The 18803-nt window shown below is 41.7% G+C and overlaps 1 protein-coding gene across 1 annotated transcript; it reads right to left on the bottom strand.

The window, feature by feature from the left end:
• Nucleotides 1-2942: 2942 nt before the first annotated feature.
• On the bottom strand, nucleotides 2943-18451 carry saxo2 (stabilizer of axonemal microtubules 2). Its single transcript, XM_055661002.1, has 4 exons — nucleotides 18000-18451; nucleotides 9078-9257; nucleotides 6911-7113; nucleotides 2943-5392 (listed from the first exon to the last, which is right to left on the bottom strand). The coding sequence occupies exons 1-4, from the start codon at nucleotides 18035-18037 to the stop codon at nucleotides 4407-4409; spliced, it is 1407 nt and encodes a 468-aa protein (XP_055516977.1). The 5' UTR covers nucleotides 18038-18451; the 3' UTR covers nucleotides 2943-4406.
• Nucleotides 18452-18803: the final 352 nt, after the last annotated feature.

Raw genomic sequence — 18803 nt, 5'->3', positions numbered from 1 at the left:
ACCAGCGGGAGATTTGGCCCCTGTTAGGGTCTCCCATGCTGGACAGGTGGAAGGGTAGAGGCGAGACAAAGAGCGATCCACTTGTCCTCCAGGTTGGAGGTTGAGCACAGGGCTAACAACCCTGTCTCGTAAAACAAATATGTTATGGAAACAGCAACTGAAGGAATCAACACTAGTGGGTGGAGGACCTTTGTTGCTGCCCTACATGCCAGGAGGCATAATATGCAGAAAGTAAGTAAGTACCGAGTGATTGCCCATGGGAAAGTCAAATGTTGCTTAGTTGTGACATGGGATTTAAATATCCTCGAGTTGAAAAGATTTCATGCATAATGAATGTTGAATGTGCGAGTCCTTGTTTCGAGTGTTTTATTTCTGTGCGAGTATCTTACCTATAAATAAATAGTGTATTTATTTCAGCCTGACTATGATGGCTTAATGATGTGAAAGGAACAGGAACACAAAGCACAAAGTGCTGGAGTATCTCAGCAGGACAGGCAGCATCTCTGGAGAACGTGGGCAGGACTCTTCTTCAGACCTATTGTTCAGGGTGGAGGGAGAGGGATATGGGCCAGACATAGGCAAATGGCACTAGCATAGATGGGGCATGGACGAGGCAGACGGAACAAGGATCATATTAAAACGTCACCTATCCATGTTCTCCACAGATGCTGCCTGACCCGCTGAGTTACTCCAGCACTCTGTGAAACATCACCTATCCATGTTCTCCACAGATGCTGCCTGACCCGCTGAGTTACTCCAGCACTCTGTGAAAAGTCACCTATCCATGTTCTCCACAGATGCTGCCTGACCCGCTGAGTTACTCCAGCACTCTGTGAAATGTCACCTATCCATGTTCTCCACAGATGCTGCCTGACCCGCTGAGTTACTCCAGCACTGTGTGAAACGTCACCTATCCATGTTCTCCACAGATGCTGCCTGACCCGCTGAGTTACTCCAGCACTCTGTGGAACGTCACCTATCCATGTTCTCCACAGATGCTGCCTGACCCGCTGAGTTACTCCAGCACTCTGTGAAACGTCACCTATCCATGTTCTCCACAGATGCTGCCTGACCCACTGAGTTATGGTGCAGCAGCATCTATGGAGCTAAGGAAATAGGCAACGTTTCGGGCCAAAACCTTTCTGGAAATAGGCAACGTTTCGGGCCGAAACCCAGAAGGGTTTCGGCCCGAAACGTTACGTATTTCCTTAGCTCCATAGTTTTTTGTTATAAATCAGTTCCTGCAGTTCCTTATTTCTATAGAAATACAAAGCACAGCGTGTTCTGTAAAAACATAATCAAGGAGCAATTATGAATAGGGGAGTTTCTGCAGCTGTTATTAATTGTCTTTTGGATGTGCATATTAAAATCCTAATATTGAAGTATTGGCTAAATGTGCCGGGTCATTAAGAAGTGGATTTGGAAGCAATAGAACTTTGAAATGCAATTGCTGCTGGGTGAATTGTTACTTTTAAACAAGATAATTATACATATTAGTAAGTTATTAAAGGGGTATGGTGCAAAGGCCAAGGTGTAGAATCATGATGGCATATTATAATTAATTAATGGGGTCGGGCCTGAGGGAGGTTCATTGAATATACTTGGCTTCTCAGCCCCACCAGTAATTCTGAACCAACTAACTACTGGGTTTAGAAAAGAGTTACTTCATCTAATAGCTTCTAGCTAATTATATGCAAATTGTGGCACTAGAACAATTTCCAGTAAAGGTCATGGGGTTTGACGTCTTGGGGCCAAAGTCTAAAGTGTAGGGTGTTCATGGTTGTTCTCTCAGCCCATCAAACCCGCTTGGAATCTGGTTCTAAACATGGGTCATGGCATATTTTCACGTTCCAAAATGCCCTGCTGGTATTGCCACAGAGCCAGAGTTCCGGGTTCGATCCTGATCACGGCTGCTGTCTTTACGGAGTTTGCACGTTCTCCCTGTGACTGGGTGGGTTTTCTCCGGGTGCTCCGGTTTTCTCCCACACTGTAAAGACGTGCAGGTTTGAAGGTTAATTGGCTTCGGTAAATTGAAAATTGTCCCTAAGTAAAGGGCTTGTCCCACTTTCCCGAGTTATTCACGAATTTTCCTGAGTTTTCCCCTTGATTCAAACTCGCAGAATGTTCGTAACGAGTCTGTAGTAGTCCGTGGATATATCGTAGCGCTCGTTGTGCCAGCCGTGGATACCCGGGGCATCAGGTAAGTCGGGACATTTATTCCAGCCTGATCAAAAATGTACACAAGTAAAAAAAATAGCCCCGAGTCCCTACAGATGACATAACGAGCCCCACGATATATCCACGGACTCCTACGGACTCGTTACGAACATTCTGCGAGCTTGAATCAAGGGGAAAACTCTGGAGAGTTTACGATTAACTCAGGAGAGTTTGTGAATAACTCGGGAAAGTGGGACAGGCCCTTAAGCAGAGTAGAACTAATGTAAGGGGTGACCGCTGGTCGATGTGGACTCCGCGCTGTATCTCTAACAGATGTTCTAAGTTAATGATATTCTTTTTCATGTAAGCCTGTTTGAACTGTTTTAAAATATCTGATTCTCTCAGGTGTAAGAATCTGAACCCTGCAACTTTTTTTTTAGATTTCAATTAAAGAACATTGTATGTCTAATGAAGTACTATTTACCACAATCAATAATATGGGGGTTGTAGGGACAGGTGGCAGCTGTTTACCTGTGAGCACCTCACACCATTCAGTGAGATGCTGGGTACTAGGTGATCAAATTCCATACAGCTGTCTTTGTTCCATATCCCATAACACTTGTGGGTAACAAAAGTTAAGCACCTTCCTTGTTAAATTTAATAATTAATCTAAGCTAATTTTGCATGTGGAATGTTTCCTATTTTTCACAGTCGCTTGGGTACATAATTAGCAAAATAAAATCTTCTATAAATTTCCTTTTTTATCTGGAAAACTTAGTGATAGAGTCACAGATACAGTGTGGAAACAGGCCCTTTGGCCCAACTTGCCCACACCGGCCAACATGTCCCAGCTACATTAATCCCACCTACCTTCTTTTGGTCCATATTTGTCCTATCCATGTACCTGTCTAACTGTTTAAACGTTGGGATAGTCCCAGACTCAACTACCTCCTCTGGCAGCTTGTTCCATACACCCACCACCCTCTGTGTGGAAAAAGTTACCTGTCAGATTCCTAGTGAATCTTTACCCCTTCACCTTAATCCTATGTCCTCTGGTCCCCAATTCACCTACTCTGGGCAAGAGACTCTGCATCTGCCCCAACTATGTAATAAAAATGAACCGCAAATGCTGGTTTATGCCAAAGAAAGACACAAAGTGCTGGAGTAACTCAGCGGGTCAGGCAGCATCTCTGGAGAACATGGATAGGTGATGTTTCATGTCCCGACCCAAAACGTCACCTGTCCATTTTCTGCAGAGATGCTGCCTGACAAGGTGAGTAATTCCAGCAGTTTGTGTCTATAGTAAAGAATCAGGACATGTTCACCTAGCACTGAATGATGCCTTTAAATGAAAAATATGGAATGTATTAACAACATTTTAATGAACACAGAAGTCCAAACTTACTTTGAAAATGATATGGAATCAATACTGTTATTTACCAACAGTTTTATTGTAAATATTGACATCAATTTTAAATACTCTGCTACCTAAGATTTTTTTTTAATTGTACAAAGAAAAGAAAGATTATGCTACAAATAAAGAACTGGATCAGAATATTTCTAGTAATTACATGAATGTGATTAATTCTTCTGTTCTGTCATTTCATTTTAAGATACTATTGCAAATTAAGGAAAATTCAAAGAAAGGATCTGCTGTGATACTTCTGTGAATATATTAGATGGAAGATCACCTGTATATTTATGGTTTATTCTTTATTATAATATATTAAGATCATATTCTCTGTAGCCAATGCATTAAAGAAAGGAGCCTTATTTTAATCACTGTCAAGCAGCAACATAAGTAAAGTTTACAGGAACATTAAGAGGGAATGCTAGAGATTTAAAATAAGGCTGAATTGTCAGGCATTGAATAGATATAGAAACAGTACATACGCTTTATTGTATGTTGTAGGTTAGCCAAATTACAACAGCTATAGTTTAAAATATACTAATCATCAACAATGTAAAATAAACATCTGAAAATAACTTGGAAAAATACGTTGCTTCTGATATATTGAAGGATTTAATACCTTCATTAAAGCCAAATATATTAATAGACTGAATCTCTCACATACATAGTCATCATTACCAGAATACATTATGATTACAAGGAGAGAAATAAAAATCAATGTCACTGCCTTTGGCAGAATAGTGTAAAGGGATTATAATTTGAATTACAAAATCGGAATAGGTTTGATATTGTCTAATGAATGCAACATAATTAACATCGGAAGTTACATTGCTAGATATTAAGACATCACAGCTACTTGTTTTGGAATTGGCATTTCATTTGGCATCACCAGTTTTTCTTCTGATGGTGTTATCTTGTGGAAGAACTTGTGTCCACGTGAATCAGTGTCTTCATACACAAAGCCCGGTGGAGTGGGATAACTGGCGGGGCATATTTCTAGCCTCTTTGGGGTATACTCAGTGCGATACAAGGTTCCAGCATCAAACGGTGTTTTACTGTGGAGAGGAACATTGGGAGGTTTGAAGCTTTGCAGCGGGTGGATTGGATGAGGGACATAGTTTGCCTTAAAAGTTGTCAAGCCGTCAAATTTTGCACATGATACTTTTAATTCTTCGCCTCGTTTGATCGCCTCTGGCTTCTTGACATCCCATGTCTTGAAGTCATCCTTCATGGTGGTACTCCCTTGGAAAGGTGCATGGACCTTTCTAGCGCTCGCAGGTTTGAATGGAGCGGGTGGCTTAACATTGTGTCCAATGTAGTCAAGGTGGGAAGTTGTATTCAGATCCATTGGACCATCGGGTTGGACGTAATCTGGATGTTTGTGCATGTAGGGCAAGCTGACAGGCCAGGCCTGATATCGGTCACGGAATTCTGAGTTCCCGTCAAACGGTGCGTCTGATCCTATCTTTGACTGTTCCGGTTTGAAGCTCTTTGTCATATCGCCGTGCATTCCTTTGTAATCCCGGCGGTGAGTGGTGAGAGCTTCAAAAGGTGTGTCACTTGGTTTATATTCCTCTCGTTGTCTGACAAAGCGCTCCCCCAACGGGTGGGCTACATAAGATATCTTGTGATTCGTTAGGTTATCAAAGGGGACATCAGATGTTTTGGGGAGATCGTGTGGTTTGAAACTCTCCCGCAGCGAATACTTCTTGGGACCATAGTCATCTTGGAACGTGGATGGGTTTCCAAAGCGTGCAGCGGGAGGACAATATGCTTGTGATGGTTTAGGCTTCCTTTTAGGAATGTCCCACATTCGGTAATCATCTATGTTTAAAAAAGTGCTAGTATATTAGAATACATCTTCATAAGTAGATTGGACTTTAAGCAAACAGAACTGAATGGTCACTCTTTAAATGAACTAAATGTAAGCATTAACAAACACTAGCCTTTAAACAAAGTTAAAGACAAACAGAGGAGGGGATTTATCTACTTATCAGTTACAATGATGAAGAATTATCTGATTTTCATGAATGTGTCTGAATGCAATAACTCATAAATCTAATATTATTTAAATGTTAATATTTATCTAACATTCAGAATTGTGTTTAAATAAGTAACACTTAGTGCATAGAGATTGTAAATGATTTCAAGAAATAGTGAGAATGATTCTCATTTCACCACTGCAGTGTGCATTTGCCATTATTAGTCAACCTTAAAAGTAATCAGGATAAGAGGAGATTTTAGGTCTTGGAAAAAGTATTTTTTTCTTCAGAAAGAATTTTGTCAAATCAATGTTAAAGAGGAGTATAGAAATACATGATTAATGCTGAAGGTGGACAAAAATGCTGGAGGAACTCAGCGGGTGAGGCAGCATCTATGGAGCGAAGGAAATAGGTGACATTTCGGGTCGAGATCCTTCTTAATGCTAATGCTTAATGCTGTAGTTCAAGGAATGTTGGTGTTTAAAGGTCTTCATCGAAGGAAAACCAATGCAAATACAGGTGTTCTGGTGGAATATTCACTGACACAGTCCACACAAATGTGTTAAACTATCAATATTAGTAATAAATACAATTCTGACATTTAAGCCACTTTCATCCCTGTCTAAGAGATACATTTATAAAAGCAAATGCAAATGACTGCCATTGTACGTCAAAGATTTTTGCCTTCTCCCTGTGTCAGGGGTTACAGGGAGAAGGCAGGAGAATGGGGTTAGGAGGGAGAGATAGATCAGCCATGAATGAATGGCAGAGTAGACTTGATGGGCCGAATGGCTTAATTCTGCTCCTATCACTCATGACCTTATGCACTGAAGTATGCAGAACAACACAGGTTTTATAAGATAGATTTCAAAGAATAATTAATACAATTCCATTCTGTTCTCTTTGGTAATGACTGGAAACATTTTTAATTGATCTTTGAGACATGCTTGGCAAAGTTGAACCTGTACCCCATCGTTAGTCTGCTGTATCATTTTTAGACTGCATGGCATACTCAGCCCCTTCAGAGAGCTTTAAAATCCAGCTACGTAATGAAGAGCAGTCGCGTGTAGGTCGAAGCTAATTGAGGTAATAACTTGACATCCCCGGAGTACTTCCAGAGTATTCCATTTGTCCTCATGTGATAATATGACAGATTCATGGACATATTTTGATTATCAGTCCACACGTGACCCAATGTTATGTAGATATTTCACATTTTCTCCATGTTGCTAGCCAAACCCGTCACCTCCAGGTGATCAGACCTGTTGTGTAATATGTACCACAGTGCAGGGAGACATAGGTAGAATCTATTAAAGTTGAGATTAACAATTAAACAAAATAAACATCAATAACCTTCTACCTTTGTATGTTGGCACAGTGTCTAATTTCCCTCCTTTCCCGTGCTTTCTTTCTGGAGGGCGCATGCTCTCTGTGGGTTTTATTTTGTGAGGATTATAGTCTGTCTTGTAGGTTGTGTGGTGATCTACCTCACCAGACTTTGGTCTATACTCTGGCTGTGTGTGAACATATCGACCTGTAACATCATGAGGTATATAATCTGTTCTGGAGATAACAAAATAAGAATCAAACGTTACTGCAAAATACACTTTTAGTGTTTTAACTTCTTAATCATTTCTTTGCTAGAGAAAAGTTTTTATAAAAAGTGTATCTCCACAGAATCCACAAGAATGCCTACTATGTTCTGTTGTGCTGAAGCAAAGCAAGAATTTCATTGTCCTATCTGGGACACATGACAATAAACTCTCTTGAATCTTGAATCTCTTGTAAGCGGAATCCTGGAGATTTTAGCTTTCTAATATTTGTAACATTGGAGAATAGCTTTTTTGTGTACCTAAAGATTAAACCTGCTGTCCTAGGTAGTGAAAGAAGGAAGAGAGAGGGAGAGAAAGAGAAAGAAGGGAGAGAGGGAGAGAGAAGAAGGGAGAGGGAGAGAAATAGAGAGAGGATGGGAGAGAGGGAGAGAGAGATAGGATGTTTCTTTCTTCACTTGGACCACATATGGAGGCGTCCATTAATCTTGGTGTTGTGACTAGTAACAGAATTGGTCTCCTTGCCCAGCCCCTTGCATTTCTATTTGAACTCAGCTCAAATGGGGGCTTCTTGAATCCTTGCATTGGAAAACATCTTTGCATTTGTCGATATCAGGTATATCAAGATTGGTGTTGGCAAATCTTGGAGTCCACTCCAATATCTGTCGAGCTATTCATCTTAACATTGGATTGAATTTCAGCTGCGGTTAGATTTTATCGTCAGCTCCCGCAAGATATGATAATATTCCTTCATGTGCTGGTTGATTTGTGCTGGTGTAGAACTTGTGGAATCATTTGCACTTGACATGGGCGAGTTGGAAAACAAATGCAATTCATATTTTAGATAGACACGTTTTTGCAAAAGCCACGGACATGAAGATCACATAACAGTGGCAATGCGACTAACATCTGTCTGGCTTAGTCTGAAGAAGGGTTTCAATCTGAAACATCACCCATTCCTTCTATCGAGAGATACTGCCTGTTCCGCTGAGTTATTCCAGCATTTTGTGTCTATCTAAAGTCTCAGGAGTGCCATGTAGCATCAGTTCAGCACATGTTTTTATTGGCTAATAAATTTTGAAACATGTTCTCTGACGAAGAATTTGTGCGATTCACTCCGCACTTGCTCACCGATACTCAGACCTTTTGACACATGTTAGGCCTACGAGCAATACATCCCTTGAATACTTGAAGTGTTTTCTAAGTTGAATGCATAATTTCAAAATGCTGCACACAATTAAAAGTCATAAAACGTCAAACAATTTACAAACCAACTTTCTTTCTCGCAGTTCCTGCTGATTTTCATCAATCATGAAAGAATATGAAAAATCCACAAATTAAATCAGGATGAATCGTGTATTCTCAGGCACTTCTTCAGTTTAAGTTATACTTCCGATATGAGTGAACAGAGGAAAAGCATTGAAATTCTGCGTTATTCAGCTGAAAATTAGTGCAGAACTCCACTAATTTAAAACGTGAGAAAATCTGCGTGTTGTCAAATAGGTTATAAAATAATTCTCTCTAACTAAAAGTCTGAAGAAGGGTCTCTAACTAAAACGTCACCCATTCCTTCTCTCAAGAGATGCTTCCTGTTCCGCTGAGTTACTCCTCCAGCATTTTGTGTGTACCCTCTATAACTACTATCTATAAATAATCAAAGCAGTTTTATGAAGTCATGCTTAAGTCATGTACATACAGTCCTGTTAGCTGGGGACAATCACTGCCTTGTATATAAAGGAGGCTTGATATTAATGACTGTGAATTCATGTCACAATACTTTGTGGATCTGCATACATACATTACTATACCATGTACTTAGCTCATGAGGCCTAGGACCAGTTCTGCTTTGTGATACCAGAAGTAAAGATGCACAAATAATATCATCAGTGTAAAGTGTACTTGAAATGTGCTAAATAATTGCAATTCTACATCCACATGTGCCTTACAGATAGCCAAACTATTGTCTTAAGCATTTACTTAAACGTTGAGTTTCCATCCATTTTGACACGGTTATTCAGATATTCCAGTTTGGGTCTATAGCTGTTTGGTGGCTTGATATCACCATGTGGAGGGTATTTCTCATGATATTCAGTTAGCAGGCACGGCTCCAGAGTCTTGTCGAAAAGTCTTGACGGCAGATGTGGACAATGATGCCGCCTGTAAATGAAAATGAGACCAGTTTTACTCGTGAGTACAGATTACTTCTGATAATGATCAGGAAAAATAAGTCAAGAACGTTAGATATATTCTGCAATGCTGCCACACAGTGGTGCATAATACAAGCAAGACTTTGCTTTGCAAGTTCATTAAAGCAGATGAATTGCACATTTAAATTAAATTAAATGGGACGATGCTTTTCATAAAAGAGCAAAGAAAAATGTAAGAAAAGGTACAAATGTTTACAGCAATTCCAGCCACACAATGTCAAAACATAAGGCAACATTATCAGAGTGTGTTGTCTTCACAAGATGTGTATGATTTTCACAAATATGAAGAGCTCATTGTAAATAAAACAAACAAAAAGCACAGTATCAGGTTGCTACAAGTAACTTCCCCAAATTATTACCAGTAGTTGCAATTGGTCCAATGCTCGACTTTGCTTTGGTAAATATACCACCAATAATATCCCAGAATATGCCATCTTCTATCTTCAAAGCAACCGCCTTTGTAGCCTGCAAGTTTATATGGTTTTAACTGATTTAGACTATGGGTTTCAATGAGCAACATTTATTTATTTTCTTTGAAAGAAATGCATTTAGAAAAGGAGAGATTCTGAGAGGGTGGGGTTGGGATTAATGAGTTTGCAAGTGACAGAGAAAGGGCAAAAACAGTGGAGGAAGAGTGCTGGAGTAACTCAGCGGGTCAGGCAGCATCTGTGGAGAACATGGATAGGTGACGTTTCACAGAGTGCTGGAGTATCTCAGCGGGTCAGGCAGCATCTGTGGAGAACATGTATAGATGACGTTTCACAGAGTGCTGGAGTAACTCAACGGGTGCAGCAGCATCTATGGAGCTAAGGAAATAGGTAACGTTTCGGACCGAAACCCTTCCGGGTTTTGGCCTGAAACGTTTGCCTATTTCCAGAAGGGTTTCGGCCCGAAACGTTGCCTATTTCCTTCGCTCCATAGATGCTGCTGCACCATAACTTAGCAGGTCAGGCAGCATCTGTGGGGAACATGAATAGATGACGTTTCACAGAGTGCTGGAGTAACTCAGCGGGTGCAGCAGCATCTGTGGAGAACATGGATAGGTGACGTTTCGGGTTGAGACCCTTCTTCGGACTGATTGTAGGGGGGGGAGGTGAAAGCTGGAAGAGAAAGCCTGCACTAATGGTGGGACCATGTATTTTGTAACATTGTCAGCACCCGTTATGCAGTGACGATTGCATGCCTTGGGTACACAAGCTAAGAATTCCACTGTGATTTGCCACAGGTGACAATAAAGTTTTCAATCAATACACAGCACAGTTTTGTACGTGGGAGGTCGTGTCTGGTTGACATTTTCGAAGACGTGACCAAAAAGGTTGATGAGGGCAGAGCTGTAGATGTTGTGTACGTGGATTTCAGTAAGGCGTGTGACATGGTGCCACACAGCAGGCTGCTCTGGAAGGTTACATTGCATGGGATCCAAGGAGAGATAGCTGAATGGATAGTAAATTGGCTCCATGGAAGGAAGCAGAGGGTGATGGTGGAAGGTTGCCTCTCAGAATGGAGGCCTGTGACTAGTGGTGTGCCTCAGGGTTCGGTGCTGGCCCCGTTACTGTTTGTCATCTACGTCAATGATTTGGATGAGGACATACAGGGCAAGATTAGCAAGTTTGCAGATTATACAAAAGTTAGCAGTTTTGCAGATAGTGAAGATGGTTGTGAACTATTGCAGCAGGATCTGGATCGATTGGCCAGGTGGGCGGAGGAATGGTTGATGGAATTTAATACAGAGATGTGTTGCACTTTGGGATGTTGAACAAGGGCAGGACCTACACAGTGAATGGTAGGCCTCTGGGTAGTGTTGTAGAGCAGAGGGATCCAGGAGTACAAGTGCATGGTTCCTTGAAGGTCAAGTCACAGGTAGATAAGGTGGTCAAAAAGGCTTTAGGCACTTTGGCCTTCATCAGTCAGAGTATTGAGTATAGAAGTTGGGAGGTCATGTTGCAGTTGTATAAGACGTTGGTGAGACCACATCTAGAATATTGTGTTCAGTTTTGGGCACCGTGTTATAGGAAAGATATTGTCAAGCTTGAAAGTGTTCAGAAAAGATTTACAAGGATGTTGCCAGGACTAGAAGGTGTGAGCTATAGGGAGAGGTTGAGTAGGCTGGGTCTCTATTCCATGGAGCGCAGGAGGATGAGGGATGATCTTATAGAGGTGTACAAAATCATGAGAGGAATAGATTGGGTTGATGCACAGAGTCTTTTGCCCAGAGTAGGGGAATTGAGGACCAGAGGACATAGGTTCAATGTGAAGGGAAAAAGATTGAATAGGAATCCGAGAGGTAACTTTTTCACACAAAGGGTGGTGGGTATATGGAACAAGCTGCCAGAGGAGGTAGTTGAGGCTGGGACTACGCCATCAGTTAAGAAACAGATAGACAGGTACATGGATAGGACAGGTTTGGAGGGATATGGTCCAAGTGCAGGCAGGTGGGACCAGTGTAGCTGGGGCATTGTTGGATGGTGTGGGCAAGTTGGGCCGAAGGGCCTGTTTCCACACTCTATGGCTCCATGGCTCTATGACTGGAGATGACAACGTGAGCATGGTTGAGAATGTGGCCGGCAGCACTGGTTCTCCCTGGTCAGAGCTGCAGACGCATGGCCCCACTTACAAATGGCCATTTGTCAAGATCATGGGGGGCTCTCAACACTCTTCAATCTGCACATTGGCAGGAGATAGGAAGGGAAGGAGTTTAAACTGAACCTGTATGTGTTGTCAATTTCTCTTTTGTACATAGATAACAAAAGAGTTTTGTCAGCGCTTGGTTTCCAGGGAACACTCTATAGCAACCAAACTTTAAAACAACATGCAAAATATCACCAGCGCACCAAGTACCTTTGGTGTTATTTTAAATATGTCAAAAGAAAAGTTATTTCTAAACAACAAGATAGATTTTGCACTTTGGAGTTAGCAGTAAATTGCATTAAAAGTACAACAGTTTATTTATTGATTTTACGGTGCAGTTTTCTGTTTAATTTCAACTGATCGTCAGAAGTATAAAATGTTCTGCAAACTGCACAATGGGAAAATGCCATATAATGCAATCTCTTTTTGTGTCACTCAATATTATTTGATACCTTTAAGAATGGTAACCAGAAGACTACTGTTTATTAAATTAAAAATGGGTTGAACAATAATCAGAGCGCCTCATACACACACAGAGTGATCCTGAGCTTCTTGCCTGATGCCATACTCTGACTTTTCCGTCAGTCCTCACCAACACTGCTATAACGAGACTCAAAGCAAGCTTGACGAACAACCATTTTAATCAATGCATTTTTCAACCTTCAGGACTCAACAGTGTCTAACTACTATCTACCTCATTGGTGACCCTCAGACTATCCTTGATCGGACTTTGCTGGTTTTACCTTGCACTAAACGTTATTCCCATTGTAAATGGTTCAATTGTAATCATGTATTGTTTTTCTGCTGACTGGATAGCACGCAACAAAAACTTTTCACTGTAACACATGACAATTAACTAAACTAATTAATTAAACGAACAAACCTTTCCTATCTACGCAGCTGTCCAGAGGGCTTTCAAATGTTGTTATACCTGTATTGACAACCTCCTCATTCTATACAACCATCACCCTTTGTGTGGAAAAGGTTGCCCCTCAGGTTCCCATTAAATCTTTCCCCATTCACCTTAAATCGATGTCCCCTGGTTCCTGATTCAACCTACTCTAGGTAAAAGACTGTGCATTCACCCTATCTATTGCCCTTGTGATATTATGCACTTGAAAGATCACCATTTGAACCTTTAGGCCAAATTCCTTCATGACAAATCAGTAACATGGCAGAGCAGATTGTGCCTAGCGATGTTACATAATCATTACCATCTAAACGTTGACCTTGACTATCTGTCACTGAAGTCAATGAAAGCTGTGGGTTAACAGGGGCAACTCCAATCAGGAAAAAGAGGTGAAGAGATTTAGAGTGAATTCATGTGCTTTGGATCTTGGTAAATGGAAACAGATGGTTGACCAATGTTACTGCTTTACAAATACTTTCTTTGGTCAAACCTAGAGAACAATAGAGAATTTTGTGAACAGCATCAATTTCCTTTAAGTGGAGTTATCAAAAACAAGGTCTCATTAATTACTTCCTGCAGTGAGTGGCATAAATAAACGATAGCTTGCACCTCCATTTGTTTTATTTAGCAGAAAGAGATTAATCCCGAACAAAAGATCATTGAATTTCAGACATTACATGCAGCAATAACCTTCCTGTCATTTTGTGGCCTAATTTACATTTTACATAGAACAGGAAAAAGGCCCTTTGGCCTTCAATGTCTGTGCCGAACATGATGCCAAAACCAACACTTACCTGTCAGTTTATAATCCTTTTCTCTCTGAAGATAGGCACAAAAAGCTGGAGTAATTCAGTGGGACAGGCAGCATCTCTGGAGAGAAGGAATGGGTGATGTTTCTGGTCGAGACCCTTCTTCAGACCCGAAACGTCACCCATTCCTTCTCTCCAGACATGCTGCCTGTCCCGCTGAGTTAATCCAACTTTTTGTGTCTATCTTTGGTTTAAATGTGTAGTTCCTTTCTACACATCCTTTTCTCACCATTCCCTGCATATCCATGTCCAAAAGTCTCTTAAACATCACTTTTGCATCTGTCTCCACCATTACCCCTGGCTGCGTTACCAGATCTCCTCCACCCTTTGAGTAAAATATCTGTCCCGTCCAATTCCTTTTGCCCCTCTCACCCTAGAGCTATACTCTCTAGTATTTGTTGTTTCCATCCTGGGAAAAAGGTTCTGGCTGTCTACCTTATCTACGCCTCTCATCATTGTATATACTTCGATCACATCTTTCCTCAACTTCTGGTGTCCCACGGTAAACTGGTGTCCAAGTCTGTTCAAACTCTCCTGTAGCTAATACTCACTAATCCAGACATCACTCTCGTGAACCTCCTCTGCACCCTATCCAAAGCCTCCTGCAATGCAGTGACAGAATTACATACAATATTCCATATGTGGCCCAACTAATTTAAAACTAGAAGCTAGCTCCAGACAATTGTCCTTCGCCCCAAATCAAGTCCACTGCTATTGTGTTTCATCAGAATGTACTGTGCTTATGTTTAGGCACATGAGGAGTCAGTTTTCCAGGATAACTTTAAAAATGATTTGTTGTTGAAAGTTCCCAACAAACTGATTAATGGGATCCAAAGTTTCTACAAATAATTCAGTTTAATTACTCTTAATATCTATTTCTCAGCATTTAAAATTGGACGATTATTGGGCAGCTGACATAAGTTAAAAATATTATTTTTGTGAAAAGTAATTCTCAGAATGTCACAGTGTGGAAACAGCCCACTTAGTCCATGGTGAGCATCAAGCACCCACTCACACTACTCCAATGTTATTATTCTCTTGTTGCCATCAACCTCCCCACACAATTTGCAGAGTCCAATTTACGTACCAACCTACTTGTCTTTGGGACATACGAAGAGACCAGGTGACTGGTAACGTGCAAACTCCACATAGAGAGCATTGAATATCAAGATTGAAGCCAGAGCGTAAGGCACCACCTTTATTCGCTGTGCAACTGTGTTATCCCTTAAACATCTTAAGACAAGTACAGATTTGAATGTATTGTGTACACTTGCGGCCCGGGCTCCCGGCTGGAATGCGCACCCGTGGGGGTGGCCTGGTGCGGGGCGGAGACGGTGCTCTGGTGGCTGAGGAGGCGGCGACCTGAATCCGGGGCTCAGCCGCGGGCCAGTGGACGACATCGTCGGGGGCTCGCAGGTCACAGGTTGATGCCTGTTTTCCGGAGCTCCTGTGGCAACAACTGCGTCCGCTGGACTGGAGGGCGGCAGCTTCGACCACCCCGGGCCGCGGAGCTTGAACCGCGGGACTGACTTACCATCGCCCGGTGGGGTATCGCCTCAGCGCAGAGGGAGAAGAGGAGGGAAGAGACAGCAACCCTAAGACTTTTGCCTCCATCACAGTGAGGAGGTGCTTGGTGAACTCACTGTGGTGGATGTTAATTTGTGTTTATTACATGTATGGCTGCAGGCAACGACATTTCGTTCAGACCGAAAGGTCTGAATGACAAATAAAGGATTCAATTCAATTCAAATTCAATTCAATTCAATCCAGAAACTGTTGAAGATACAAGTCTATAGTTATTCCAAGGCCATTAGGGTGAAAGCTCAGGGCGATAGTGGGTACAAGATTCATAGTGTTACAGAATTACTGAATGGAGTGAAGATTGAATGGGGTGCTTTAAGAGAGCATTGTGTTGCATGTGGGGACTGTTCATGATCCCGTGACGGAATATCACAACAGCTACACATTTATATATATCAGATCATTTCATCCAACGTCACAATACAGACAGAAAACAGTCATATCAAAGCTGAAATCTTGGGAAATTATCCAGATTTGAAAAGTCAAAGATAGTGATTTTTTGGCTTCAAAAAGGACAGCAGGAAAGAGGAACCATCCAGTGCCTGCAGCGACTCCAAGTGTAAGACAGTGTGAGAGTTGAGTTGCAAAGATCCTGAACCTTGGGAAGTAATCAAAGCAGACATTGTCACAACCAAGTTTGTGTTATCCAGCTTATACAACAATAGTAATTACAACTACATGAATTATTAGTCCAGTGTTAATTTTTATGTAGACAGGATTATTGAGCGATTGGTAAGCATTTAATCTTATCTCATCGTTTTGCAAGGACAAAAATAATACAATTGTGTGAAGCTTGATACATTATTCTGCCACCATGATATATCCATATCTGAAACATGATATATCCATTTACGACAATGTGATTATATTACTCAGCTCCTGTGGATCTTGAACATGCTGACAGGCAATGGTCTTGGTTGGAAAAGATCCCAACATTACACTGAATCTGCTTGAGCACTTGACGTTCTACAGCCAACAGAGCTGTGCACCAAGGTTGAGGTTGAATTAAACTGAATAGCTCCTGAGCTAAGTGACGTATTTTGGTGCTGTAAATCTTGGTGATAAAACCACTCAACCTTCATCTATCTTCCAATTAACACGTTTCACTTACACTTTTTTTCCTCTCTGAAAACCACCAAACTTAAAGTACAAAACAGATAAAGATTGACATGAGTGGTTGCAGCAAATGGGAATTTTAAAGGCACAGGAACCTTGGGGAGAATGAAAAGTAAATCTCATCATTATCTTAAATGGGCAAACTTTTTTTAACATTTACTCCATGTTCTAAATTCTCCCAGAACACTAAACATCTTCTCATATCCATCTTGTCAAGACCCCTCAAGATCTTCGAATGATTTGAATATCAGTCCCCTTGAGGAGGCCTTTCCTCATTCTCTGGGTGTTTACTTATGGGATCAGAACCACCACAAGAATGGTTGCAACTCTTTATTATACATGCCATTAATATTTTATCTCTTCAAATCTTTATTGAAACGGAAAAACATTCCTTCATCTATTCAGCTCCATTCCATAATCTGCAGTTAGATTTAGCTCCTAGGGCTAACCAGAATGAAGGGATATGGGGAAAATGTAGCACCGTAGTACTGATTTGGGACTTTGGATGATCAGCCATGATCATATTGAATGGCAGTGCTGGCTTGAAGGGCCGAATGGCCTACTCCAGCACCTATTTTTCTACGTTTCAATGTTTATATACATTATATTTCTGGCGCTGTGCTGAAGGTTTCCCAGATACCTAAATTATGTTATGTTTTAACACAAAACCCAACTAATTTGGTATACAATTACTAATACAAGTGTTGTTCCATTATAAAACTTTTTTTTTAAGTGAAGCTGGAAGTAAAACGCGCTGATGTTGATGGAAGTAATTCTAGACAGTTTGGCTCTCTGAAGGGTGTCATTAATGAGAGGGACAAGTCAAGCAGGATTCCTTAAATATCAAAGTAAGAAGATCGATACTGATTTAAAGCAGACCCAATTACAATAATGGCCACTTTTTAATTTTGAACTAATTAAATGACAAATTGTCTGAAAGTATCATAATTTCAAATTTGCTTTGAATAAATATTTCTTACATTTTCTCTGATCTTGTGAAGGAACCTGAGATTTATATTCGTCTAACAGATTTCAGGAGACACCAAAGGAACATTATTTGGTTCTTTGTATGGCTAATTAGAGATTGCCATTTGTGACATTCCACAGCAGCAAAACAAAACCTTTTGCATTGTGTGGTACTTATATCTTTATCTACACTACAATGTCCAATATTGTAGTGTATTTTGGGGTGAATGAGTTAATTTATGTTTTTTTGCTCATGCGACAAAATAAATTATATATAAAATTATACATAACGGAGAAAAAGACGAAAATTAGCAAAAAACAGAAGAGGGTGAATGAAATTTTGTGATAAAATCTCAAGGGTGAATGACACTGAAATAGTTTAAGAAGCACTGCTATAGATTAACGTACTATAACAAAAGCTTTTCACTGTACCTCGGTACACGTGACAATAAACTAAACTGAGATAAGCACAACCATAGAAAAGTACAAAAGTGCAACGATTGTAGTGTAATTGTAGACTTCACCGATAAATTAATACACTCTGGGGAATGCACAGTTTACATTTGGTGTGCAATTCTCTGGAGTTTTGTTTGGGCTGACAACATTTTGCCACAAGTTGGGGCTGTCCCAACACATCACGTTGCACCTCAATCTCTTATCATGGTTTTCCTGCAAAACTTACCCACAGTTACAGATTTCGCAGATGCATTTTCGGGTCATCCTGGCTGCTGCTGAGATGGGTTGGTGTGGGGGTATATGAGGCTTTGCCTGGAGCTCACACTGCCTCTGTGGGCAGGTGTGTGTGTGTGTGTGTGTGTGTATGGGGGGGTGGGTGGGGAGAGAGGGCTTTGCTGGAGCTCTCGCTGCTGGTTTGAGCTGCTGGTGCGGGCTGGTGGTGTGGTGTGGGCTGGAGGTGTGGGGTGGTGTGAGCTGCTGGTGTGAGCTGGAGGTGCAGATTGCTGCTGTGGGGTATTGCTGGAGGTACAGGCTGGTGCTGTGGGCTGGTGCTGGAGGTACAGGCTGGTACAGGCTGCTGGAGGTACCGGCTGGTGGAGGTACAGGCTGGTACAGGCTGCTGCTGTGGGCTGTTGCTGGAGGTACAGGCTGTTGCTGGAGGTACAGGCTGGTGCAGGCTGCAGGCTGCTGCTGTGGGGTATGCTGCTGGAGGTACAGGCTACTGGAGGTACAGGCTGGTGCTGGAGGTACAGGCAGGCGGAGGCTGCTGCTGTGGGCTGGTGCTGGAGGTACAGGCTGGTGCTGGAGGTACAGGCTGGTACAGGCTGCTGGAGGTACAGGCTGGTGCTGGAGGTGCAGGCTGGTACAGGCTGGTGCTGTGGGCTGCTGGAGGTGCAGGCTGCTGGAGGTGCAGGCTGCTGGAGGTGCAGGCTGCTGGAGGTACAGATTGCTGCTGTGGGCTGCAGGAGTGGGGAGCGATGGCTTTGCAGCCGCCGCCTCTATTGTGCGGGCAGCGTCTCCAGCCCGGCAA

The sequence above is a fragment of the Leucoraja erinacea genome, chromosome 33 (assembly GCF_028641065.1).
Source record: "Leucoraja erinacea ecotype New England chromosome 33, Leri_hhj_1, whole genome shotgun sequence".
Taxonomy (NCBI): domain Eukaryota; kingdom Metazoa; phylum Chordata; class Chondrichthyes; order Rajiformes; family Rajidae; genus Leucoraja; species Leucoraja erinaceus.
The sequence above is the reverse complement of the archived record's forward strand: the minus strand, read 5'-3'. Positions and strand labels throughout refer to the sequence as shown.

Excerpts from the sequence above, each read along its gene's own strand:
- saxo2 (XM_055661002.1), bottom strand. The coding sequence starts at position 18,037 with ATGACCCGAAAATGCATCTGCGAAATCTGTAACTGTGG. Across the intron at positions 9,258-17,999 it reads TGCGAAATCTGTAACTGTGG|GCGGCATCATTGTCCACATC; the intron begins GTAAGTTTTGCA and ends TTTCATTTACAG. Across the intron at positions 5,393-6,910 it reads CACTGTGCCAACATACAAAG|ATGATTACCGAATGTGGGAC; the intron begins GTAGAAGGTTAT and ends TTTTAAACATAG.